The 26,261-nt window shown below is 40.2% G+C and overlaps 1 protein-coding gene across 1 annotated transcript; it reads left to right on the top strand.

Annotated features, from left to right (window-relative positions):
- Positions 1-2: 2 nt before the first annotated feature.
- NPM2 (nucleophosmin/nucleoplasmin 2) lies at positions 3-24,610 on the top strand. Its single transcript, XM_027865254.1, is given in 10 exon segments — positions 3-201; positions 19,967-20,056; positions 20,305-20,390; positions 20,610-20,735; positions 21,278-21,371; positions 22,534-22,625; positions 22,665-22,826; positions 24,090-24,120; positions 24,215-24,280; positions 24,545-24,610. Coding segments are annotated over 10 exon segments (960 nt in total). The 5' UTR covers positions 3-29; the 3' UTR covers positions 24,586-24,610.
- Positions 24,611-26,261: the final 1,651 nt, after the last annotated feature.

Here is a 26,261-nt window from a genome sequence, read left to right as displayed (position 1 = left end):
AATCACCCCTACCCAAGCGAAGAATCGATATGGGGAAGAAAAAGGACGAGAATTGGCCCCCTTCTCCACTCGTCCTTCTCCCTCTGCTCCCGAGGCAGGCAGCACAATTCGGCGCAGGCGCACTGGCGCGGCCGTCTGGCGGCTTTTGGGCGTCGGCGGAAGGGGGCGGTAGAGGTTGGAGTAGGCGAACCTTCAGTGACGGTAAGATCTAGGGCACTTCCGAAGCACGGCTGAGGAAAGGCAGTCGTCAATACCCGCTTATTGGCTGGGGGAATCCTTCCCGCTTAAGGCCGTACTTCGTGCCCCGGAAGTACTTCTGCCGTGAACTCCCCTCGTTGGAGACTACTTCCCAGTTCGGCCATGCATCTCTCCTCCGTCTCCGGCCACGTCTGCAGCCTCTTAACCCACCCCCTGGCTACAATGCGCCTTCTTCTTCTTCTCTGTACAGTTTAGTTCTTGAACCAGCAACCATGATGGAATCTAAGCTGTCATTGTCCCTGGGTGGGTTGTGTCAACCCCCTACTCCCCCGTGCTCTACCCTTGTATCAGTCTAGACCAGAGTGCGTCTCCTGCCTGCACTCACCTGCAAGTTGTTTTCCCCAATTAGAATGTAAGCTCCTTGTGGGAAGGCTGTTTTTGTACCCGTAGACTTAGCACGGTGGAACATAGTAAGTGCTTTTTCATTCTTACACTCCAGAGGATAAAAATAAGTTACATGGTTTTATTTATAGTTTTTGTTGTTGTTTTCTCAAATCTAGGAGCTCCTATTGCAAATATTACTAGCCCTGTTTTGCAGAGGGGAAAACCGATAAAGAGAAGTCTAGTAGCTTGCCAATGTCGTACAACTGCTTAGTGAGTACCTGATCACGGACTTACAAAATAATGCAATGTTAACATTTGGGAGGTTGAGGAGACATAAGTAGCTGAGAATTTAAATGGTACCTTCAGTCGTGACTGGCATTCTTCAAGGAGACAGTACCACCATTTGTAAGGCTTCCAGTCTACTCAGGACATTCTTTAGAATTAAAGGTATCCAAGGACAGGGCACTTGAGATCATCAGGAAAAAACAAACAAACCACGGAAGGAAACTTACCATTACCACAAGAGACATCTAAGAGGTACCAAGTGCAAAGAATCTTTTCAGAAATATTTTTCCATTTATTAAGTTAAACATTTCCCAAATAAATTTTTAAAAATTAGCATTCATTTTTAAAAATTGAGTTCCAAAATCTCTTCTATCCTCCTGGCCTTCCCCCATACCTGGTTAAGGGAAGCAATATGACAGTGATTATATATGTGAAATCATGCAAAGTATATTCCATACTGAACATATTGAAAAAGGAAAAAAAAAGAAAAATTGAAAAAAAAAAGTATGCTTCAATCTGGAGTGTAAAGAATCTTCCACTGGATATCAGGAGACCCATCATTAACTATATGCCCTGTAAATATAACTGAAAACCATGTAACTTGTCAGTCTCATTTGTAAAATGGCAGTTCTTCATCAGATTTTTGTGAGGAAAGTGATTTTTAAATGTTAAATGTGCCATGTAAATGTGAGACCTATGCTTATAGTCTCCTGTTAATCCTTAGCTCTTTGCTCCGTAGGTTATCTGCCCTCTGATCTTTCCTCCCAGGGTTTTACAATAATCACAGGAGCCTTAGCTTCAGGGACTTCCAGGTTTCCTGAGAGAGAGACTAGTGACTGCCTCCAGCTATGGGAATGGGGGGTGGGTGACATCCGTTGTTATTGAACTGATTCTCTTTTTAATATTCCAGGACTTCATTATTCAGGTCAGAGTCATTGGCCCTAGAGAGCAGTTTCCTCATCAGCTGAGTTACAAGTTAGGACCTAGTCTAGTCAGCACTAAGCAGCCAATAGAGGCTCCAGTTCCATGCACACCCACTGCATTAAGGATTGTAGACCAATCTTCCCCCACCTTCTGGCCAGATAGACATATTTGATACCTGGAAGAGAGTGATTTGCTCCCATTTGAAAACATCTCTTTTTAACTCTCCTGTAGAAAAACTAAAGATTTTTCCTTGTGAATTATTATCTACAAAGGTGAGCTTAGGACAGTGCTTGACACATAGAAGGTACTTAAAAATGTTTATTGATTGATAATAAGATTAAGGATTTACTCTAGGATGGGAATTCCCCTGGAAACCACAAGGTCTTGTAGATTTTGAACAAATTCAGACAAATTTAGGGATTAAGAAGAGAAAAGGGAGCCTAATATGTGGAGATTAAAATTGTCCAACCTATAATTAAAGAGACAGAGGCAGGGCTTTGAGCCAATGGCCCTTTATTAAAGGGTCCATGGTCCCCTCTAATGAAGTGAACTTCAGATCTTCCTCAGAATCTAAGATGCCTCCTTCTTCCGGGGCCTTTTTTATAAGACTTAATACCAGGTTTGATATCTGAATGCTCTAAAGAAGCTACACAAAATACAGAATCCCATTGGTTGATAGACCCAGTTTCGAGGACCAAAAAATGATGCATCGACTAGAAATGGTATGTCAGCAGGGTTGACATTGGGTTGGGTCAAGTATGAGGGATCTCTACTAATTGGTCATAAGATGGTCACCTGTTCATAAATAAGAGAAAGTGGTCCAGAGGTAAAAAAATAATAAGTGGGGGAAGGGCAGCTAGGTGGTACAGTGGATAGAGCACCAGCCCTGGAGTCAGGAGGACCTGAGTTCAAATCTGGATTCAAACACATAACACTCACTAGCTGGTGTGACTCTGGGTAAGTCACTTAACCCCCATTGCCTCAAAAAAATAAAATAAATAACCTGGGGGACTTTCCATGTAACTGAGTCATAGCCATGCTGGGCTTAGTCACCATAACAAGGAAAAACAAGGTGGGAGGGCCTCTAGTTTAAGCAAGTGAACTTAAAATGTGCAGTTCACAGCTCTGGGGCCTAATATACAAAACTTATAATCATTATCCCTATGGAATCATAGCAAACTGATTAATACTGATTGGAATAGAGTAGGGGTTCAAATGAATTATTTCTCACATTTCCCCCCACTCCCTTTGAGTCACAGAGACCTTAATCTTTCTGTGAATCAATATAGTCAAATCAATACAGGGCAGTCTTCCATAGGGGACACAAAACCAGAAGGGAATAGTCCCATTACTGAGGCACAAAGGTGACATTAGGAAAGAGGGAAATTGGCACAACTTATACAGATTGTGTTCCATTTGATTAAACATTAACTCAAAATATAACTAAATATACAATAAATGTCTGAGGTGACTCTCACTGACCAAGAACCACAAGGTTCTTGTCAGGTACCTCCTAGTAAGACATGCCCTACAAGACAGATAAATCAGGCATTTGTTCAAGAGCAGCAGTATAAGCATTGTTTGCCTTACACATGGGTTCTGGAAATCTTTTGAATTTATGAAAATGATTTGAGAAGGAGTGGAGCCAAGATGGCAGAGTAAAAGCAGTGACTTGCTTGAGCTCTCCCCCAAACCCCTCCAAATACCTGTAAAAAATGGGTCTAAACAAATTCTAAAGCAGCAGAACCCACAAAAAGACAAAGTGAAACAAATTTCCAGCCCAAGACAACCTGGATAGTTGATGGAAAACGTGTTGTGCCAGGCTGGGAGAGAAGCGTAGTTCATCGTGGGCCGCACAGGCAAAAGTGGGACCTTAACAAACATGGAGCAGGCCTCAGGGGACTGAATTAAGGGGAGCTATGGCGGTTTCCAAGCTTCTCTAAGACAACTTGGAAGGTCAGTAGGAAAGGTCTGTCGGACCTCAGTGAGAGAGGAGTTCATTCTGGCCCCAGTCCTAGCACAGCCCCAGGGCCGTGGCTGCTTCTGGCATTCTTGGCCCACAGATGGGCCAAGGATCAAGCAGCTGATCAGAGGGGGACTGCAGGGATCTCTTTGCTGGTGCTGAGGCAGGATCCCCTTGCTTTGCCTGTGCTTGGATCTGAGTTGCAGTCCTGGGTGGTGGTCCTGGGGCAAGGGGGAGCACTGGTGTGGTGTGGGGAGTTTGTGCCAGCAGTGGAGAGGGAATCCTTACAGTTCCAAGGCATAAAAGAGTGCTTGTGGTCACTCATAGACCAGAGCAACAGGCCAGGAAAGGAATAAACCCCTCACCTTTGATCATACTTGGTTTTGGGGGTTTTTTTGGTTTGTTTTTTTTTTGTTTTGGGGGGGGTTTTTGGGTAATGGGGGTTAAGTGACTTGCCCAGGGTCACACAGCTTGTAAGTGTTATGTGTCTGAGGCCAGATTTGAACTCAGGTCCTCCTGAATCCAGGGCCAGTGCTCTATCCACTGTGCCACCTAGCTGCCCCTGATCATACCACCTTGGAAGAACTGAAAATTTATAGGTCCCTAGAAGTATCTCTGAAAATAGCTGCACAAAACCCTTGAAGCTTGGGACAGTACATTCTCCACACTGGAAACAGACCCCTACCTTAAAGAGTTTAATAGTCAAATAATTGGCTAGGAAGATGAGCAAACTGCAAAAAAAAAGTCAGGCCATAGAATCTTACTTTAGTGACAAAGAAGATCAAAACATACAACCAGAAGAAGACAACAAAGTCAAAGCTCCTACATCCAATGCCTCCAAGAAAAATATGAATCAGTCCCATGCCATGGAAGAGCTTAAAAAGGATTTTGAAAAGCAAGTAAGAGAAGTAGAGGAAAAACTGGGAAGAGGAATGAGAGTAATGCAAGAAAATCATGAAAAACAAATCAACAGCTAGATAAAGGAGACCCAAAAAATACTGAAGAAAATAACACCTTTAAAAATAGACTAACCCAAATGGCAAAAGAGGTCCAAAAAGCCAATAAGGAGAATAATGCCTTAAGAAGTAGAATTGGCCAAATGGAAAAGGAAGTCCAAAAAATCACTGGAGAAAATAAGTCCTTAAAAATTAGAATGGAGCAAATGGAAGCTAATGACTTTATGAGAAATCAAGACATTGTAAAACAAAACCCAAAAAATGAAAAAATAGAAGACAATGTGAAATATCTCATTGGAAAAACAACTGAACTGGAAAATAGATCCAGGAGAGGTAACTTAAAAATTAATGGACTACCTGAAAACCATGATCAAAAAAAAGCCTAGACATCATTTTTCAAGAAATTATTTGTCAGGGAGGAAAACTGCCCTGATATTCTAGAACCAGAGGGTAAAACAGAAATTGAAAGAATCCACCGATCACCCTCTGAAAGAGATTCCCAAAGGAATATTATATATTAATATACTAGGAATATTATAGCCAAATCCCAGAGTTCCCAGGTCAAGGAGAAAATATTGCAAGCAACCAGAAAGAAATAATTCAAGTATTGTGGAAACAATCAGGATAACACAAGATTTAGCAGCTTCTACATTAAGGGACCAGAGGGCTTAGAATATGATATTCTGGAGGTCAGAGGAACTAGGATTAAAACCAAGAATCACCTACCCAGCAAAACTGTGTATAATTTTTCAGGGGGAAAAGTGGACATTCTGTGAAATAGAGGACTTTCAAGTATTTTTTGGGGGGGGGGAGGCGATTAGGGTTAAGTGACTTGCCCAGGGTCACACAGCTACTAAGTGTCAAGTGTCTGAAGTCGGATTTGAACTCAGGTCCTCCTGACTCCAAGGTCAGAGCTCTATCTACTGTGCCAGCTCTCAAGTATTCTTGATGAAAAGACCAGAGCTGAATAGAAAATTTAACTTTCAAATACAAGACTCAAGAGAAGCATGAAAAGGTAAAGAGGAAAGAGAAATCATAAGGGACTTATTAAAACTGAGAACTGTTTACAATCCTACATGGAAAGATGATATTTGCAACTCATGAGACCTTTCTCAGTATTCGGGTGGTAGGAGGGAATATATATAGACAGAGGGCACAGGGTGAGTTGAATATGAAGGGATGATATCTAAAAAATAAAATTAAGGAGTGAGAGAGGAATGTACAGGGAAAAGGAGAAAGGGAGAGGTAGAATGGGGTAAATTATCTCACATAAAAGAGGGAAGAAAAAGCTTTTACCATGAAGGGGAAGAGGTGAATGGAAAGCTTTTACCATGGAGGGGAGGTGAGAGGGAATGAATCAATCTTACTCTCATTGGATTTGACTTAAAGAGGAAATAACATACACACTCAATTGAGTATGGAAATCTGTCTTACCCTACAGGAAAATAGGAGGGAAGGGGATAAGGAGGGGGGGTGGTGATAGAAGGGAGTGCAGATTGAGGGAGGGGGTAATTAGAAGCAAGCACTTTTGAGGAGGGACAGGGTCAAAGGAGAGAATAGAGTAAATGGAGGGTGGGATAGGATGAAGGGAAATATGGTTAGTTTTTCCCAACATGGCTATTATGGAAGTGTTTTGCATGACTGCACATGTATAACCTGTATCAGGTTGCTTGCCTTCTCGATGAAAGTGGGTGAGCAGGGAGGAAGGGAGAGAATTTGGAACCTAAAGTTTTAAAAACAAATGTTAAAAATTGTTTTACGTGCAACTGGGAAATAAGATATACAGGCAATAGGGTATAGAAATCTATCCTGCCCTCCAGGAAAATAGGAGGGGGAGGGGATAAGAGAAGAGGGGGGTGATAGAAAGAAGGGCAGATCAAGGGAAGGGGTATTCAGAATGCACGTCATCTTGGGGTAGAGGGAGGGGAGAGATGGGGAGAAAACTCAAGATCTTGTGGAAGTGAATGTTGAAAACTAAAAATAAAGAATTAATTAAAAATAAAATAAATGAGCATCTTGAAGAGGAAAAAATAAAATGATTGGAGCAATTTTGACGAACAGCCACCCCATTATGGTCATGAGAGGCAATACCCTGCAGACAACGTGAACAGATCTAGATGACTGTAGTATAGGGAGTGGAGGAAAATAAGGAGTAGGTTGAGTTCCATAAACAAAGGAATTATCATTGGTGGTGGCAGCGGTGGATCAAAAGCCAAAGTAGGGGACTGAAAAGGAGGACTTGAGATTCCAGTCAGTGCAGGCTCAGGAACAGGTGGATTAGGAATCATTTGTAGAGGGGATGATGATGATGGTGATGAAGGTGTTGTGCTTACTTATTGCATCTCATACAGTTGACCAGTCTCTTAACATCTTCTGATGCAATCTTGGGGACCTCTGGAGATCTCTCCTCTTAGGAATACCAGAGTGAGTGGAGCTTCAGAGCAGCTTCTTGTGCATTTGCTTCTCCAGTTCAGATCACTTGCAGAGATTCCTTTCTCTGTTAAAAATCTCTGACAAAACAGATCTTAATACAATTCTAGTTTGCTATGACAACAACCAGGTCAGGTAGCAAGAGCTAGCTCAAACCTTAAAAGCACTAATACGAACATGGAAGAGAATTTACATTTTTAGGTTGGCAAACTCAAATAAGAACTGAAAAATTTTAAAAATTCTGAACCTTTTATATTTGCGATATATAATTACCTAATCTTATTACAACTGTTTATTAAAGCTAACAGGAAAATTTTCACTCTAGCTATTTTCTTTTAGCTGTTTTTTCCCTCCCCCCCCCCTTAGCAAGATGAGATTTTGCTAGGGGACTATTAACAAAACACTTTTTAAAAATAAGATGACCTCTGATACACAATGAATTCATTTAAAGTTGCCAAAAAAATTGCAATTATAACAAAAAGTTGTAGTATGACATGTATAAATACATTGAGTAGTGGATTTCAAGGCAGTATAGATCAAATAAGTTATTTATAATAAAACACGTTTGTCTTTCAAGACATGCTCAATATCCAGGTGGTAATAATAAACCCAAATAAAATTGACTTTTCTCATTTATGTAACATTAGATATTCTATCATTCTTTTTTTAAAAAAACAAAAACTGAAGATGTTTCTATTTTAGGCTTAGTAATTAGTAGAACAACAGTTTGGTCCCATAAACTGTTCCATCGATACCCATTTATCCTCACATTAATTTTAGGAAGTTCCAAAATTTTAGGCTAAATAGTTCAAATTTTATACCTGTGTCTTATTATGAAAGCTCAGATGTGTTCTAGTATTAACCTATGAAATAAGGATTTAATAATGTATTTACACTGATAACTTGCAATGTTTATAGAAATTTGCCATAGAAAGAAAAAGGGGACATTATACATTAAGGGAAAAATGCTTCCCTACCTTCATGTCAATTCTAGGCTAGAGTCACATAGATAGCCAATTATATTGAACTAGGCTTAAAAGTGGGGTATTTGCCATTCAAGAGGAAATGTCATACTAAGGGAATTGAGTCAGGAAGATTCTGCCTTGCTTATGCCAAAAGTCATTCTCCTAGCCTTTCCAAATGAGAACTCCCCTGTAATTCATGGATGTCAACCCCAGAGGGTTATTGGCATCATGGATCATTGGCCTAATAGAATTACTTGATGAACATACCTGGAATCAGACCCAGAATTATATCAATGATAGTCCCATGAGTTCTAACAGCACATTCCAATAATCATAGCTTCCTAGCTTTAGGTGGATTCAGCTATTAAGGATCACATGACCTTGTTGTAGATGAAAAAAAGTTCAAGGTCTATAACTGTATTTCTAAAACACGCCACATTCTTAAGTCAGCTCTGAAGGGACTTCTTCCTTCTAGATGTGTCTCAGGTGCCAAGACTTAACACAAACTCAATATAAAATAGAGCTTTAAGAAGAATCATTATATTAAGAATACACAATTCACCTGAAACTTGAGAGTACTTCAGTTGTTGCATGATGAGGGTCTGAATTGGAAAATGAGCCTTTGCCTCTCTTAATATTATTAGATAGATGTTTCAAACAATTTTTACGTGTAAAATTCTTAATCCAATTTTGAAAATTTTGTTACGTTTTTCACTGAGTGACATCTTCCACTAATCATATTATCACAGTGAAAGAATGTTATAAGGTGATTTCTTATAACCTAAATAACCCACCAGTTATAAAGCTTCATGGTCTCTATTATCTGTGATTCAAATGACAGTTCAAAATGATCCCTCACTATACTAGCTATATACTATACTATTACTTCACCAAAATCACCAATAAGGTTCATCATCTTTTACACTTGCCCTTATCAGTGGAATTTGCTATGTGAGGAGAAAGGCACGGACATAACAGCACTAACTCTGTTTGATTTCAGATATGAATCACAGAGAGCCAATAAGATGACAGATGTAATAGTCAGTCTCAGAATTAACCAGGTAGGAAAATTTCTTATTTACCAAGATGAGGATAGGTCAAGAGAATCCTACCTTCACCTTCACAAGGTTGTTCTCTCAACTTTCCCAGGGACAGACATCCTCTTGTAGCAGTCCTCAAACGGCAGGAGCACATGGCATTTCCTTTGAATGATGAACAAGCAACCTTATTAGGGATCAGATACTTTATACCTGGATTCAAGACTCAGAATAGCAGTAAAATGAAGTCCCAAGAGACTCTTCCTCAAACAGCAAAACTTCACTAATTATAGCTGAGGGCTAGATAATTGTTATTTTTCTCATATGATTAGCCTCAAAATCTAGAATTTTTCAACTATTCACAAATTTCATCTCTTCACAACTATTATCATGTTTTTCTCCCAACAGTAAGTCATTTACTATTATTATTTTCTAGTTTTAATATATATAATATATACTCTAATAATCATATAACAGATAGATTTATAACATAACAGTATTCAGATTGAAAAGAGGAAGAAACTTGTTTCAATAGCTTTTCTTAGCCTTCTTGCATTGAAAACATCGCCCATCAGGTGATAATAATTTAGTTCAATACCTTTTAAACTTATCACTTCATAGAAAGTCATTTATCTTATTACCCCTGGTATTTTCATGCTAATCATAGTAGTTTATGTCGTACCCACGGCATGCCAGACTTTTTCTATATCTTGGAAGTTGCTTAAGCCTGTTTGTAGTAATACTTTAAAATGTTTAGTCTGTAATTTCTCAATTTGGTTAACAATCCATGCTAATTGGAAATGGACCTATAAATGGGGTAGCATGTTTTTCAGTTGTGTTCCTATAAGGTCTGAACGCTACAGTATTCATCCTTTACATAAGCCAGGCACGGTACTGTGTTAAGCGCTTCACAACTACGAGTCTCTCCCAACAACCCTGGGAGAGAGGTGTAAATAGTTATTATCCTCTTTGTACATATAAGGACTGATTAGATTCTCTAATTTACTGCCCTTACAATATTTTTAACCCAATCAATTTTGATTTATAATGACTAGTGACAATAAATGAACTTCATTTTGCACTAGATTCTGTTATTTTTAGATGACTTAGATTTTAAAAAAATTTTGTGGTGACCCTCCCAACTTCCCATTACTGCTTCTTTGTTACTTTGAGTTAACCAAAGAGCCAAACCAGTTCCTTTCAATTTTCTAAATTCTAAGTTACTAATCCTTTAGCGTAACTATTTAAACCAGAGCAAAGAGATAATCCTTTCTCTATCAATCCATATGCGTTTTATGAAATTTATTTTGTAGTCTTATGTTGATTGGGGAAGGAACACATGCAGCAACCATCAAAGGACATCACTTTAAAAAAAAATTCCTAAATCCTTTTTATTTCAATGGGATCAGACCCTCTCTGAAATCTCCTTTTCAAAACTCCAGAAACCTTTACTTTCAAACTCTGAATTTACACTGTGTCAGTGCAAACAGACTCCTACTTTTTTTACCCTTCTACTCATTCTTAACTTTTCTTATTTCCTTATGCAACACTACTCTTTCTTTCTTCTATTTATTAATTCTTCTAGTAAACCTCTTTTTGGTTCTTTGGTGGTTATAAATGCATAGTTCACACCAATTCCTTTTTTTCCCCCTTTTTTTATTAATTTATTTTTAGTTTTCAACAATCACTTGCACATGCTTTTGAGTTTTAAATTTTTCTCCCCCACCCTCCCCCCCTCCTTCCCCAAGATGGGGTGCAATCTGATATAGGCTCTACATATACATTCCTATTAAACATATTTTCACATTAGTCATGTTATAAGGAAAAATTAGAACCAATAGAAGGAACCTCAAGAAAGAGGAAACAAAACAAAACAGGAGAGGAAAAAAGCAAATAGAATACTTGGATCTGCATTCTAACTCCATGGTTCTTTCTCTGGATGTGGATAGCATTTTCCATTATGAGATATCTTAGATCCTTGCATTGCTGAGAAGGGTTAAGTCTATCAAAGTTAGTCATCGCACAACATGGCTGTTACTGTCACACCAATTTCTTTCCTTCTTTTTTCTTTTTTCTTTGGCTAGGCAGTGGGGGTAAGTGACTCGCCCAGGGTCACACAGCTACTAAGTGTTATGTGTCTGAGGCCGCATTTGAACCCAAGTTCTCCTGAATCCAGGGCCGGTGCCCTATCCACTGCACCACCTAGCTGACCCATCACACCAATTTCTTTAAGGGCTTTTGGGCAATTGGAATTAGTTATAATCACTTAGGTTTTGTAAGTGATAGGCAAATAGACTCAAAAACAACTCACTCAGCACAACAGGTTCTTCCTTGTAGGGTGCCACAGATTTCAGTAAGCGGGATGACTTTGGAGAAGAAATCATCAATTCCCTCTTAAAGTTCACTTCTTTTATGCTGGAAAAACATTCATCCAGCTATTTTGGTAATGCCCAAGGGGATTGGTCAAAGCCCAACTATGGCACAGGAATGTCACAGGTATTGGTACTCTAAAAGGTTCTCTGCTATTCTAAGTTACTGTTATTACTCTCTTCTTTATTATCCACTCTTACTGAAGCACTGAAGAGTTTTCTCAAAGGCAACTTCCGTTTGGTTGTTGTTAACTATGAATGATCCTGATTCCTAATTGCCTCTTTCTTTTACAAAGTTTGGTAGTTTCCAAAACTGTAGTTTCCCTGTTAGGAATTTTATGTTTGCCTCTCATCAAAAGAGAAACCAATTTCCTAATAGTTATAAATGAACAGATAATCTTATTATACTAATTTAACTTTGAATTCACCTATATGAAAGATAGTTCTATAATTTAAAAATCTTAACTTCCACAAAGGCCAGTCACTGCCAAGATTTCAAATTTCAGGGCCCAATAACATCATCATGCTTTAATATATATTTGACAATGATTTGAATTAGAAAGATGCTTTTATTTATAGTGTAATAATTTCTTGATTTAAAGTTTCTGTTTTTATTAAAGCGCAGTTTTGACTTCATACAGAGTTAACAGAAATTGTACTACTTAAAACTGTCTGATGGAGATTATACTTTTCTGAATGGCTCAGGGTATAACTTTTTCTCTATTTCCTTTCAAATCACTCAAAAATTAAGTCCATTTTTTTTCTTAACCTAACTTATTATAAGGAATCATTTAGTAGAAATTCCAAATCACTGTTTATTTTATGACTTTGCAAGCTTCCAAGTGATAAAAATTTCTTTTATATTGTAAGTGTCCTTATTTCATCCTATAAAATATTTATTTGTCCTGAAATAATTTACAAGTTCTGCTTTTCCCTCTCAAAATTTCAGTATTTTATAATTTCATAAGCTATATGCCCATTTTAATTCAATCTTTTGTAATATGAACACTCTCTATTAGGTGTGCATGCAGTTAATTTATTCCTATATCTTTCTTTTTTATATTCTTATTTAGTTCTATCTTCAATAATTCTTTCCCCCCAAAACAGTTATTCTTTCCCTAACTCACTGTAGCCTTATTTATATGAGTTGAACTTATTTTCACTAAACAATTGATTTCAGCGCAAGTTTTACTGTGCTTTAATTTACCTAAACAATTAATTTAAACCAGTAGTATCATTAAATTACATTTAACCTCCAGATGCTTTCTGATTTCAAAACAAACTTTTCATTTTTGGGGAGCACTTTGGGATTCACCTTCAATCTGAAGTCCCAATTAGGACTTGCTTAGTACCCTCAGGTTGGTTGTTTAAAAGCAATAAACAAAACAAAAATAAATAAATAAAAAGTAAAAGCAATAAACAACAGAAGGGTAAATGAACTTCATTTCCACCCACTTTTCTTCTTTCATGAAAGTCTAAAATTTCCTTATTCTGCTTTCTAATAATAAAAATTCCTTCCTGCAATAAACTTATCCCAACTTTAAGTACAGTTTTTAAGTATATCTTTATTCCACACTAAAATTAAAACCAATTTCACATATTGATACCCCAAAACTTCAAACTTAGGAATTGGCTACCTGAAACTTCTTCAGACTTAGCAAATGTGTTTCCTTTTAAAATTCTGAGTTGTAGAATTATTTAAGCTCACAAGAGTTTTAATCTAATTTCTCTTATACTATTTCCTAAGTTTTTCCTAAGCAAGTCCTAATTGGGACTTCATATTGAAGGTGAATCCCAAAGTGCTCCCCAAAAATAAAGTTTGTTTTGAAATCAGAAAGCATCTGAAGGTTAAGTGTAATTTAATGATACTATGAATATGGCCAATGTTGGAAACAGAGAAAAAAAGAGATATTTGTCCTCTTTTAAGGCTTTTTTTTTTTTAAATTTTAATTTGTTTCTTTTGGTTGATCATGCCAGAAGAAAAGGCATAGTTAAAACACCCGTTAGCTGTGGGTTAGCACAAAGCACAAATAGCACAGCACAAACAAAACAGACACTTATTTCTCATTCTCTTAAAGATTTTCCTAATTGTATAAGGTCCCTTTCTATCTGAAGTAAAGAACCCACTATTCCTAAACTTAGTTTCGTCATTTATAAAATGGACACACACAGACCATATAACATCGAATCAGGCCTGAACTTCTCTGAAGTTTTTCTCTGAGATTTTGAAGTCAAGATCTTAACCTGTCTCTTCTATTCAATATAAAATTTGTGACCATCTTGCAGCTGTCCTGCTGTCAGCCTAAGATAGTTCTTCTGCTTCCTAATTATGTTAATGCTTTTAGAATCTTATCAATAAAAAATGTAATTTAGTAACAATACAGAATTGCTTTAGTCTAATTTGCCAATTGGTTTCACCCATTTAAGGTGTACTTTGTTCTTAGAACAAGTCCCTAATGGATAGAAGAGTTGGTTAAAGTTCCTTTTCTCTAGACTTTTAGCCAAAGTATAATCACAGAAAGAAAAACTGAGAATGATGAAGAATTTAGCAATATCAATAGTTCATTTGTTCTAAGCTGATCTGGGGAGATTGTTCAAGAAAATTCCATAACTTTCTAAGTAATTAAAAGTTCCGTGCTTTGGCCAAAACAATCCCCTAAGCCCCTCATATTCTTAAACCAAACTTCGCATAGCTTAGTAGCTCTTTCTTTAGTCATCCCTGAATAGGGAGGCCACCCTTGTCCCGATGGGGATCCTGTAGGATGCATTTGTGCTCCGATGCCAGACCCCATGTCTCCTTTCAAGAGAAGTTCCTCCACTTTAGGAGTGTCAGGGGGTCATCCCCAACCAGGAATGGCACCCCTGAAGTGGAGGAGCTTCTCTTCAAAGAATTGGACTAGATTCCCAAGGTACCCACCTTTTGGCTTATTCCATCTGAAGAGCTCCCCACTGAAGACACTAGACATGGCTCCCTGCTTCGATTATGGATAGAGGCAGGCAATCTTCTATCCGCCCGAGTTTTGCCTATATGGAAGTTCGTTTCCTACAGCAAACGCTGTAATATTCAGGGATTCGTTTTGGCAAATTCTCCAGTACTTCCAATTCTTAATCTTTGGACTTAACCTCTAGGGCCCTAAGATCAGTCAACTAGGGCCCAAAGGTCTTTTATAAGTGAATATTCAGCAAAATTTATACCTACTTTCCTTTAAAACTTCCTAAAAATTTAGCTTTGATTGTCAATAACTGACTTAATCCTAAGAATATAAGTGATAACCTTACTCTTTAAATGAAAGGGAGCCTTTTCCTTTCCTCATCTCTGTAAGACTAAAATGAGCCTTCTTTTCAGGTCAGAAGAAGTTGGAATTGTTTCCAGGGTGGTCACATGCTTTGACAGCTTACCATTGAGTTAGAGAATCTCTCCTTAGGCTGTCAGAGCTAGCCCAAATTATTACTCCCTCAAGATGGTGTCAGAGTGGGGAATCACTCTCCCAATCCCTACCTTTCCAGGGACTGATCATAGGGTCCTCTAGCTGGATTCCTCACCTGGCTGTGAGCCACTGAAATAAGTTCCCCCTCAATTAGTTTGAGAGATTTTTCTACTGATGACAAAAATGATTTAATTACTCCTTGATAAAAGAATTTAAAGGCAAAAGACCAAACCCCCAATAGGAAGTTTTAAAATTAGCTAGGTGAGATTGTACACCATCTTGGGGAGGGAGGAGGGAAGGGAAGGAGAGAAAATTTAAAACTAGAAGGATTATGGAAGTGATTGTTGAACACTAAAAATAGGGGCAGCTAGGTGGTGCAGTGGATAGAGCACCGGCCCTGAAGTTAGGAGGACCTGAGTTCAAATCCAGCCTTAGACCAAATACTTGACACTTACTAGCTTTGTGACCTTGGGCAAGTCACTTAACCCCAATTCCCTAAAAAATGAAACAAACAAACAAAAGAAAACCCTAAAAATAAATTAATAAAAAATAAAATAAAATTAGCTAGGTGGCTAACTGGCTGAAATTGAGGAATTTGCAATTCTGTGGCTGAATCTCCCTGGTCTTAACAAAATGAAAGTAGAGAAAATGGAAGAAAAGAAAAAAAAAGAAAAAAAAAACAGTAGCCTGTGTATAAAAATTTTAAATTATGTCCATATAATTTTTATGAAAATAGAATTTGAGTGCTCCAGAGCTCATAAATTTAGACAGATTAGTCACAAATTCAAATAGTCCTTTTGAACCCAGTTAGGGACCCTGCCTAAAGAAAATGAATTTAGGGCAAATCAAGGCAGACTCACCAATCTTGAAGAGACTTACCTCAGGCTCAGAGAATTTGGATGCAGACAGCAGGGGAAGACCAACCTCCCAGGGCCAGCATCTGTGGGGGAGCCTCAGTGAAAATACATCCTGGTTTGCACTTCCTTTTTGGGCCCCTTGCAAGGACTGGCCTAAAGAGGTTGAGGTCCACACATCACTGTCCCATCTTGGGATGCCAATAATGTACAATCTACAATAAAAGAGACTGAGGCAGAGCCCTAAGCCAATGGCACTTTATTGAAGGGTCTATGGTCCCCTTTAATGAAGTGGACCTCAGATCTTCTTCAGGATCTAAGATGCCTTCTTCTTCCAGGGCCTTTTTTTTATAAGGCTTGACACCAGATTTAATACCTGAACACTCTAAAAGGGTTACACAAAATCCAGAATCTCATTGGTTGGTAGACTTTGTTTCAAAAGCCAAAAAATGACGCATCAACTATGTCAGGAGGCAGGTCTTGGGTTGGGTGAAGCATGAGGGATCTCCACTAATTGGTCAAAAGATGATCACCTGGTCATGCTGGACAGGAGAGAGTGGGCCAGAAGTACAAAAATAAGTTAGGGGACTTTCCATGTAATTGAGTCATCTCAGCCATGCTGGGTTTTGTCATCATAACAAGGCAAAACAAGGTTGGAGAGCCTCTAGTTAGCTTCCTATAATTAAGCAAGTGAACTTAGAATCTGCAGCTCACAGTTCGGGGGCCTAATGTACCAAACTTATATGGAATCGTAACAAACTGATTGGACTAGAGTAGGGGTTCAAGTGAATTATTTCTCACAAATAATTGGTATCTTCGTAAACCATAGAGTGCTGTAATAAATTTGAGTTGTCGTCATATGTCCTGCCTCCTTCAGTAATTCAAACAATTAAAATGTCAATTGTGTTAAATCCACAAAGGAAAAACTAAGTGGATAAAGAATAACTATTTGCCAGACTACGTTCAATGGACAGTCCACTGAGTTAGTTCTCTCTCTCTCTCTCTTTCTGTCTGTGTACACACACACATACACACATACATATATATTATATGTGTATGTATATGTATATTACATGTGTGCGTATCTTGGATAGGCATTACAAATGAACAATGAACTGGTCCCAGGATTGAATAGAAGAAAGGAGAGTTGGATCACATTTGAGAAACTATGCATCACTCTCAATGATCCCAAGATGCTCTCTAAAACAAAAATTCATCTTTTGAAAACAGCACTGTTCTCCCAGAGACTCTAAATGGGGGTGAACCATGGAAGACTACAATCTCCAAAAGATTTTAATTTCAAGTTACCCAAAGGACAATGATGAGATGAATGGTAAGCATAAATAGATTATGGTATATTACCAAAGATGACTTCACGCAAGAGAGGCATAACAACATATATATATACATATTTCTCAGCACTACCTTTTATCATCATCCTCAGTACCTGGATGATCCTTCTAACATCAAAACTCAAAGTTCCTTAACTTCCTTGATATATATATAGATATACAGAGATATATATATATATAAGAAAAGAAGTTAGTAGGGCCATCACATTTGCAAGAATGAGGGATGACAAGGGATAACACACTTACTACATCAACACCACATAATGTTAAAAGATGTCCAGGAAGGCCCCTGGTGCATCAGTGGATTCTTTACAGAGTATTTATGGGAGAACATGGACAGAAGAATAGATAGGTTGTGGTTTGCACTATTGGAAAGCGTGTCTACATTGATGAGATCTTGGACTTATTGAAGTATTATCTGCCTTGACTTTTGACCTCCAAGGTGCTCTCCCAGCTTTCTCAATGCCAATGCTACTTGGCTCACCTCCTCTCAGCACTACCTTTTATCATCATCTCAGTACCTGGATGATCCTTCTAACATCAAGACTCAAAGTTCCTTAACTTCCTTGATTCCTTTGACTTTAATTGTCCACACTACTTCAACTATCTAATGTTGGGTCCAAAATTGTCCAACCTACAATAAAAGAATCTGAGGCAGAGCTCCAAACCATAGCACTTTATTAAAGGGTCTATGGCCCCCTCTAATGAAGTGATCCGAAGATCTGAGATGCCCTTTCCCTATGGTCTTAGTTTTATAATGTTTGATACCCAGATGATACAGGAGAGGCACCATAAAATGCAGAGCCTCATTGGTTAATAGATCTTGACCTTGACCCTCCAGAAGGTTCTACACAACATACAGAATTCCATTGGTTGACAAATGAGCAATGAGCAGACCACCTATCTTGACCTTTCAGGAGGTCCTACTGAGCTAATAAGCATACCTATGGGCTAGGCTGATAAACAGATGTCAAAATATTTACATGGGCTGGTAGAAAGGTAGGCCACAGGCCGGCAAACAGGATCATTTATTGGCCAAATGCTTATGGCCATCTCTCCATGTTAGGCAATAGAGAGATGACAACTACAGAGGGGCAACAAAAATAGTTGGAGGACTTTCCATGTCATCGAGTCACCTTTGCCATGCTGGGCTTGGTCACCATAACAAGGAAAAAACAAGGGTGGAGGTGATCTAATTAGCTTCTTATGATTAAGCAAGTGAACTTACAATCTGCAGTTCACAGCTCTGCGGCCTAATATACAGAACTTAAAATTACCATCTCTATGGAATCATATCAAGCTGATTAATACTGATTGGAACAAAATAGGGGTCTAATTAATCATCTATCACACTTAAACCTCACCATTACTTGAAATTACTCCGTCTCCAAGATCCTGAACTCTGAAATTCCTCTGACAATCTGATGAGTGTAAGACAAAACCTAGAAGTTGTTTTAAATTACGTTTTAAATTACATTTTTCTTGTTATTAATGATTTGGAGCATTTTCCATATGGTTTTTATAGTTTGAATTTTTTCCTTTTAGAACTCCCTTTAACCATTGATCTATTAACAGCTCTTGTTCTACTATATAACTATATATATAATTTATATATATATATATCTTTGATATCAGAGTTTCATCAGAGAAATTTGCTGCAAAATAATTTCCCCAGTTCACTATTTCCATTCTAATTTTAACTACATTGATTTTGTTTGTGCAAAATCTTCTCAGTTTAATATAATCAAAATTGTCCATTTTATTTTCTGTGATCTTCTCCATCTCTGGTTTGGTCATGAGATTATTTTTCCCCTAACCATAGTTACAAAAGTTATCTCCTTCCTTGCTGTAGTTGTTTTTTTATGATGTGACCTTTTATATCTAGGTTATGGGTTTTTTTGGCACTTGTTTTGGTATATGGTATCTATCAGTTATTTTTTTTTCTATAACTAGGCAGGGCACTATACTGGAGACTGGGGATGGAAACATGAAATGCTGAGATATTGAATAAGTGCTGAATGTGTGCTAGTCTTATTTCTAAGATAAGATTGTGTCCTCAAGGACTTATCATTCTCATGTTTCTTCCTCATTTCTTAACACAGGGCTGGACAGAACCTAAATTCTCCATAAATACTTCAGGATTTATTAGGAAAAGAAAAGAGTGGTATATGGAAAAGGGTCTCTTCTACTTTAAGATCTGCAACCAGTAGTCTGATTGGACCTAACAAGCTTCATAAGAACCACCTGTGAGGCTGCCCTGCCCCATGATAAAGGGGGAATGGAGTAGGTGTGAGCATGGAGGCAGTGTAGCTGAGGCAGCAGAGGCAGAAACGCTGGGCAGGATGGAATGACTAGGGGGTTAAGAGGGATAAGAAGGCTGGCACTGCTGGGGTGAGGTCAGGCAACTGGGAGCTAAAGCTACTTCCTGATCCCTGGCATCTTTTTACCTCCAAGTTTCATTAAGCCCCAGGAGATGGGGATGATGGTGCCTAAGAGAGGAAAGGGTGACCTCTGAACATTAAAACCTCATAGTTTAGGATTAACCTTGGCTTCATTTATTTCTGTATTCATTATGCCTTTAGTGATTCCTACTCTGTGTCCCAAACCTTAGGTCTGTGGGGGAATACAAAAGAAACCCCAGGAGAACTTACAGTTTATCTGAGGATAGAAGGTCTACACCCCTAACAAAACAAAGCAGATAATTGGTTGAAGGAGGGGGATACACAGAGGGTAGAACAACTGGAGTTCAGAGGCTGGGTAGATCCCTGTGGGCCAGGGTTGTGAGGGTAGCCCTTACCTGTCTCCCCTCTTTTTCTCACAGCCTTAGGTGCCCTTGAAACTCCCTCCTCAAGCATCATGCCTCTAACCAGTGTCAGCAGAAAGGCTGATAAGTCCTTGGCTGTGTTCTGGGGTAAGTAGGATGGGATTCTACTCCTGAAGGAGTCAGGGGTTTGGGTGGTGTTCCTAGCCTTGGGGATAAAGAGAACTCTTCTTCTCCCAGCACTGGAAATAGAAAGCCCTCTGTGGCAAGAATTGCTGACTGATGGCTAGAGCTCCATCTTTGCTGACCTAAAATGGTAGAGAAGAGGACATGGGGGAGGGGAGAGTAAAGGGGAAAGTATTCTTCATAGCCACCCTTCCCCAGTCTCTCTTCCTCAGGCTGTGAGTTGAACTGGGATAATCGCTCATATACCTTTGATCCCTTGGAAGATGAGAACTGTGACCGTAAGTTAATGCTGAACCTGGTGAGTGAGCCCTTAAGCAGACAACCAAGTCTGACTAGGAAGTTAGAGGAGAGGGTTGCCCTTATCCTAGGGAAGATGGGGGGTGGGGGTGGGGAGGAAGAATGGGGAGGAATCTTGAATAGGAAAGAAAAGTGTTCCTGAGGCCCATATAGGTAGATGCCTGGCGCAATGGGCAGTACATAGGAGGAAACTTGAGTATGCTCCCACACCCCCTTGCAGATCTGCCTAGGGGAGACAAAAAGTGATGATTTGAACGTAGTGGAGATCATACCACCCCCTAATGAGGATGGCAAGGAGAGACGCCCATTTCCCTTTGCCGCACTGAAACCCTCGGTCCTGCCCATGGTAAGCCACCCCATGGCCCATCAACTGATGGTGAGGGCTAGGGACTGAGACAAGCTACTTTCTCCAAAATTCCACCCTTAGAGGTTCATATCTTTAAGTCAAATATTGCCAGTCTCTTTCAAATGCAAGGCTTCTGGGCAGGGTAATGCTTTCAGTTATTCCTACCTTAGTATGAGTAAGTATCAGTACAGGAAATAAGAGGGACACTGGGTACTTGAGGAAGTAGAGAGGCTGAAGGGGGCAAAGGAAAAGAGGGGAAGAAAGAACTATGACTAAGATGACTCCTGACTTCCCTTTCAGCAGAAATACAGGGTTGTCTTAGTGCAGTTTTAAGCTTTAATAGCTTTAAATAATAGTTCAAGCTCATAAAATAATAGGGTAAGCTATTCAAGCTAACTTTGGGCATACCCTGTAGCCTAAGACCCACCAACTTCCACTGCTTTTCTCTAAAGCTATTTCTTAGCAAAACCAGGAGCTTTAGTGTAGTAGGTAAGGGCAGGAAACCTGAGAAATTCTGCTTCCTGGTTGCTTCCTTTTTTCAGGTCAACATTTCAGGAATGGAGCTCAATCCCCCCATCACTTTCTACCTTCGGCGTGGCCCAGGGCCAGTCTACATCAGTGGCCGTGATCTTACTGGTAAGTCAGGGGGGTAGAGTGTGAGGTTGCCATGCTAGGTCCATAACAGGCAATGGCAACTAGGTTTCCCCATTGCCCAAGAAACTTTGGTCTGAGATTCAGAGCTCTCCCCAATCTGACTTTAACCTGAGTTTCCAGCTCTATCTTTAAACTCATCCTGAGCCTCAACCTCCCCAACAGAGCTTATTCAATCCTGCCTTCAAAGTCTTCATTCTGTTTTCTTCTCCTTCCTGAAAAGCCCTCCCCTCTGAGTCTTCCTAAAGTCATCCCCTCCCCTCCCACGTACCCAACATGTACAAATGTACATACATACACACATGTACATATACACATGTGGATACAAATATGTGTGTGTGTGTGTGTGTAATATATATATATTTTACACACACACAGCCTTCCTCTAGGAAACTTTCCATGACTCCCCCAGCCCACCACATAAAGTCCTGTGGCACTTGGAACACATTGTTTTTTATTTATTCCCATTTCATGTGTATGTGTCTTCCTTTTCAACATCCATTTATCAAGCACCTAGCATGTGCAGAAAGCACTGTCCTCAAGGCCATGGGAAGATGCCTCCATTTGTGCCCTCAAAGTTTTACTGATTCTGGTCTTCTTCAGCACCTAGCACAGTGCCAGACATACAAGTGCTCCATAAACATTTTGTTGTTTGATTTTTTTCTTTTTTGCTTTTTCAAAATTTCCCCATGTATCCATCCCTTCCCTCCTCTTGAAAAGCCATCCCACATAACAAAGAAACTTAAAAAGAAAAGGAGGAAGGTGAGGGGGGAGGGCAGGAATTAGCAAAACCTATCAGTACATAAAAAAACCGAAACTCACAATATGTACAATATTCCACACCTATAGACGATCCCTTTGCCTAGACACACACACACACACACACACACACACACACACACACACACCAGCAAAAGTGTGGAGAGAGGTATCTTTTCATAGCTCTTCTTTGAGACCAACACTGTTCTTTGTAATTTTGTAATATTCATTTTCAATTATTTTGTGTTGTGGTGGTCATTGCATATGCTGTTTTCTGGGCTCTGCATCAGTTCATTCACATCTTTCCAGGCTAATTGGTTGATTCTTGACACTGAGGAAGAAGAAAGCGTTTTTGGGAATGAAGGTTCTTGTGTTTCCATTCCTGCAGTGCGTTTAGACCCATCCTGGGAGGAAAAAGAGGGGGATAAGGGGGACGAAAAGGAGACAGAGGAGGCTGAGGAGGAAGAAGGAGATGATGATGATGATGATGATGACTATGACGATGATGATGATGATGATGATGATGATGACTATGACGACAATGATGATGATGATGATGATGATGACAATGACGATGATGATGATGACGATGAAGATTCTAATGAGATATCCTTGGAAGAGACTTCTCCACCTAAGCCAGCCAAGCGACGGGCATCCAAAAGTCAGACTGGTGTTGCAAAGGTGAGAGCAGAGTTCCTGGATGGTGTCTGGGGTAGGGGGCTTAAAAGAATAAGGGCAGGGGGAAGGTGAGAGGGAATTAGTGAATCTTATTCTCATAGTATTTGACTTAAGAAGGGAATAAATAACACAGTGGGGTATGGAAATCTATCTTACCCTACAGGAAAATAAAGGGGAAAGGGGACAAGAGAGCAGGAGGCTGAGAGAGGAGAGGGCAGATTGGGGGAGGGGATAATCAAAAGCAAACACTTCTGAAGAGGGACAGGGTCAAAAGAGAGAATAGAATAAATGGGGGCTAGGATAGGATGAAGGGAAATATACTTAGTTTTTCACAACATGACTACTATGGAGGTGTTTTGCATGACTACACATCTACAACGTATCAAGATGCTTGCCTTCTCAATGAGGATGGGTGGGGAGAGAGGAAGGGAGAAAATTTGTAACCCCAAATTTTAAAAACACATGTTAAAAAGAAAAAAAAAGAGTAAGGGCAGGAGCTCATCACCTTGGTTCTACATTACGCACAGCCTATAGGGCCAATGATCTCCCTGGACAAGACAATGTGGAAAGAGCTTTGGATTTGGAGCTAGAGGCAAAGTTCAACCCCTGGCTCTTCTGTTTACTGCCCGTGTGGCACTGAATAAGTCTGTAAAAAATATAACATCTATAGATGAGAATGAAGGGATTGCCCTAGAACTTGAAGGTCCCATCATGCTTTAAATCCCTTTCCATCTAAAGGCCTCGTCATGTGATGGGCAGAGTTGTTGGATATAAGATGTAAGTTCCAATACCACCTTTGACCCTGACAAGCTGTGTGAACTGAGGTGTAACCTCTTGGAGCCTCTGTTTCCTTTACTGTAAAATGAAAGGGTTGGCCTAGCCAGCATCTAAAGTCCCTTTTGGCCCTACATTCTATGATCCATGCCCAATGGGACGCTTGAGAGTAAGGTGCTGCCAGGATACCCAGAAATGGAAAGAAGAGGGCCTCTAGTTTATTGTTGAAGAGTGATCTTGGCTAGAGGCCATATAGTCCATCCTGGCTACTGCTGTTTTCTTTGACTGCAGAAAAAGAAGCTGGAGGAAGAGCAGAGGTGAGCCTGAGGCAACTAAGAGGTGTTAGAATCTAGGAAGGAGTGTTCTCCCAGACCTTGCCCAGTCCTCCAAATTGTCACTTTTCCTCCCTTTCCCCAAACTGTCCAAAGTTCAATTCTTCCTGACTGTGGGTGCCAAGAGGTACCGGCATGAGACCCCATTCTCTCTTCTTAGAGTCCCATTGCTGAGGAGCCTTGAAATGAAGGTAAGAACCAAAGGAGAAGATGGCAGGGGTTATGTGAAGGTGGGCTCTGATGATCTGGGGTGGGGAACACAAAGCCCTTTTTTTCCCCCAACAGGCCAAAGGCAAGAAGGCAAAGACAATACTCAGGAAATAAAGGCAATGTGCAAGAGAGGGACTAAAGGTGAGTGAGATGTAAAGTCTGACCAAAAAGGAATGAGTGAGATGCCTTGGTTTGCCCCAAGGTTTGATGCTGGGCTGAGTTATGTCCCCAAGGAAGAAGTTTGTGGAAGAATAGAAGGATGTCATGCCCCTGTTCCCTTCCCTGCCCCTTATGGAGTCTAAGGTGTGACTGGGGATGGAACGCACCCAGAGGCCGAGACTCGGGTGGGGAACTGCTCTTCTCCCATTGCCCCTCTCTGCCACAGGCTCTCTTTGGTTTTTACAGGACCAAGAAAGAGCAAAACGGGAACTGGGAAGAAAAAATAAATAAAAATAAATTTTTTTTCTGGAACTCTGGCTTCTTGGGCTATTTTCCCCTCTCCAGACTATCACCCTACCTGGCTGGCCACAGCCTTCTCCTTCGTGCCTACAAATACATGCAGTTGACTCTGACCTCCAGTAGAGGACAGGTCTGTGCTGCTGAAATGCTGAAGCAAGCTGCCTTTCTGGACGGGCCCTGCTCCAAATTCTGAGCAATACCTTGTGACCACTTCTCCTCCACCTGAAGCAGAGCTGTCTCTGCAGCTGACCCCTAGCCCTTAGCTGTCTCCATTTTCCACTTTCCCAAACTCTCCTCCCTTTCTCCTGGAAGTCCTCGTTGAGAGGAGACAGGTTTTTGTTGTTCGTGGTTTGTTTGTTTTTTTTTGTCTTTTTCATAAACTGAGCCCCCTGCCCCTACCTTTGTGCCTCCCCCATCCTTGATTCCTTCCCCATTTTCCTTAGTAGACATCCAGTGAGCCCAGATCTCTTCTTCCCAACTCCTCATTAACAGAGACTAATTGAAAAAAGAGGCTAGGTTTTCTCCCTGCTTACTTCAGGCAGGCATGATTAATCCAACAGAGATGCCCGGTTCTGTGCCAAATGCCCAAAGATCTATAAAAGGTGGCTAGCTAAAGGACCCAGGGCCATGACATGGGAGTGAAAAGCCAAGAGGGTGGTATAGATGAAGCCTGCAGCAGTCCAAAGGAGAGTTGGGTCGGTATGGGAAGGGTGGCTTGAGAAGACTTGGGGAAGAGAGGATAATCAAAGAAGGGTTAGTTTCTGGAGAGGGAAGGAGGAGGGTATACCTGCTAATGAACTGAGAGAGATAGGAATATAAAAACTGTTAGAAGAGTCTCTCTCACTCAGTGGAGGGATTTATGGAAGATAAGTCTGGGACCAGGCTTGATTGCCAGGTTAAATGTTAGGTCTGGCTTTCTTACCTGTCTCTAGCTGTGCTTTGTACATACAGGGACACCTGTGGTCCACACCTAGATTTCTAGATGAGAAAGAAACTGAAGCAAAGGGGCTAGAGAGGGTGTATCTCCCCCCACCCCTCCCAATCTAACCATTAAAATATCACATGAATACACCTATACCCTTGCCGCTGTACCTATGAATGCAGACACAAGTAGACTTCTAAAAGACTGGGCCCCAGCTAAACCAGCCTTCCCCCCCTCCTTTCCAAACCAGAACAGTCCTGAATAGGGGGACACAATAGGGGATTAGGGAACCATGGGGGCCCCATTGTGCACCATTGACCTGGTCTTGGTGCTGGCCAGAGTGAGGATTTGCTGCATGGCCTCATTGCTGGGGAGCAAAGCCGAATACAATAACCAGACCAGGTGTGTGGGGAGGTGTGTGTGTAGGGGGGAAAGACTGGATAAAAACTTCAGGGATGTCCTTAGGTGCACAGAAAAGGGTTAGAACCTAAGTGCTTAACACTCCCTTTCAATGTGAGAAGCCAACAAGGAAAGTTGGGGGGGGGGAGAGGGGCGAGGATGTGACGATGATTGCCTTATTACCTGGTATGTAATGCTTTGTAGTGGTTGAAGCACAGTCCGGTTTGATTCTTATAACAATACCTTGAGGAAGTAGGAAAGGGATGATCAACCCACATCTTAGTGATGAAGAAACTTAGGCTCAGGATAGGAAAATGTCCCAGAATCATGTATTAAGCCTGT

Source organism: Vombatus ursinus, unplaced genomic scaffold, assembly GCF_900497805.2.
Source record: "Vombatus ursinus unplaced genomic scaffold, bare-nosed wombat genome assembly UNPS02014778.1, whole genome shotgun sequence".
Lineage (NCBI taxonomy): Eukaryota > Metazoa > Chordata > Mammalia > Diprotodontia > Vombatidae > Vombatus > Vombatus ursinus.
The sequence above is the reverse complement of the archived record's forward strand: the minus strand, read 5'-3'. Positions and strand labels throughout refer to the sequence as shown.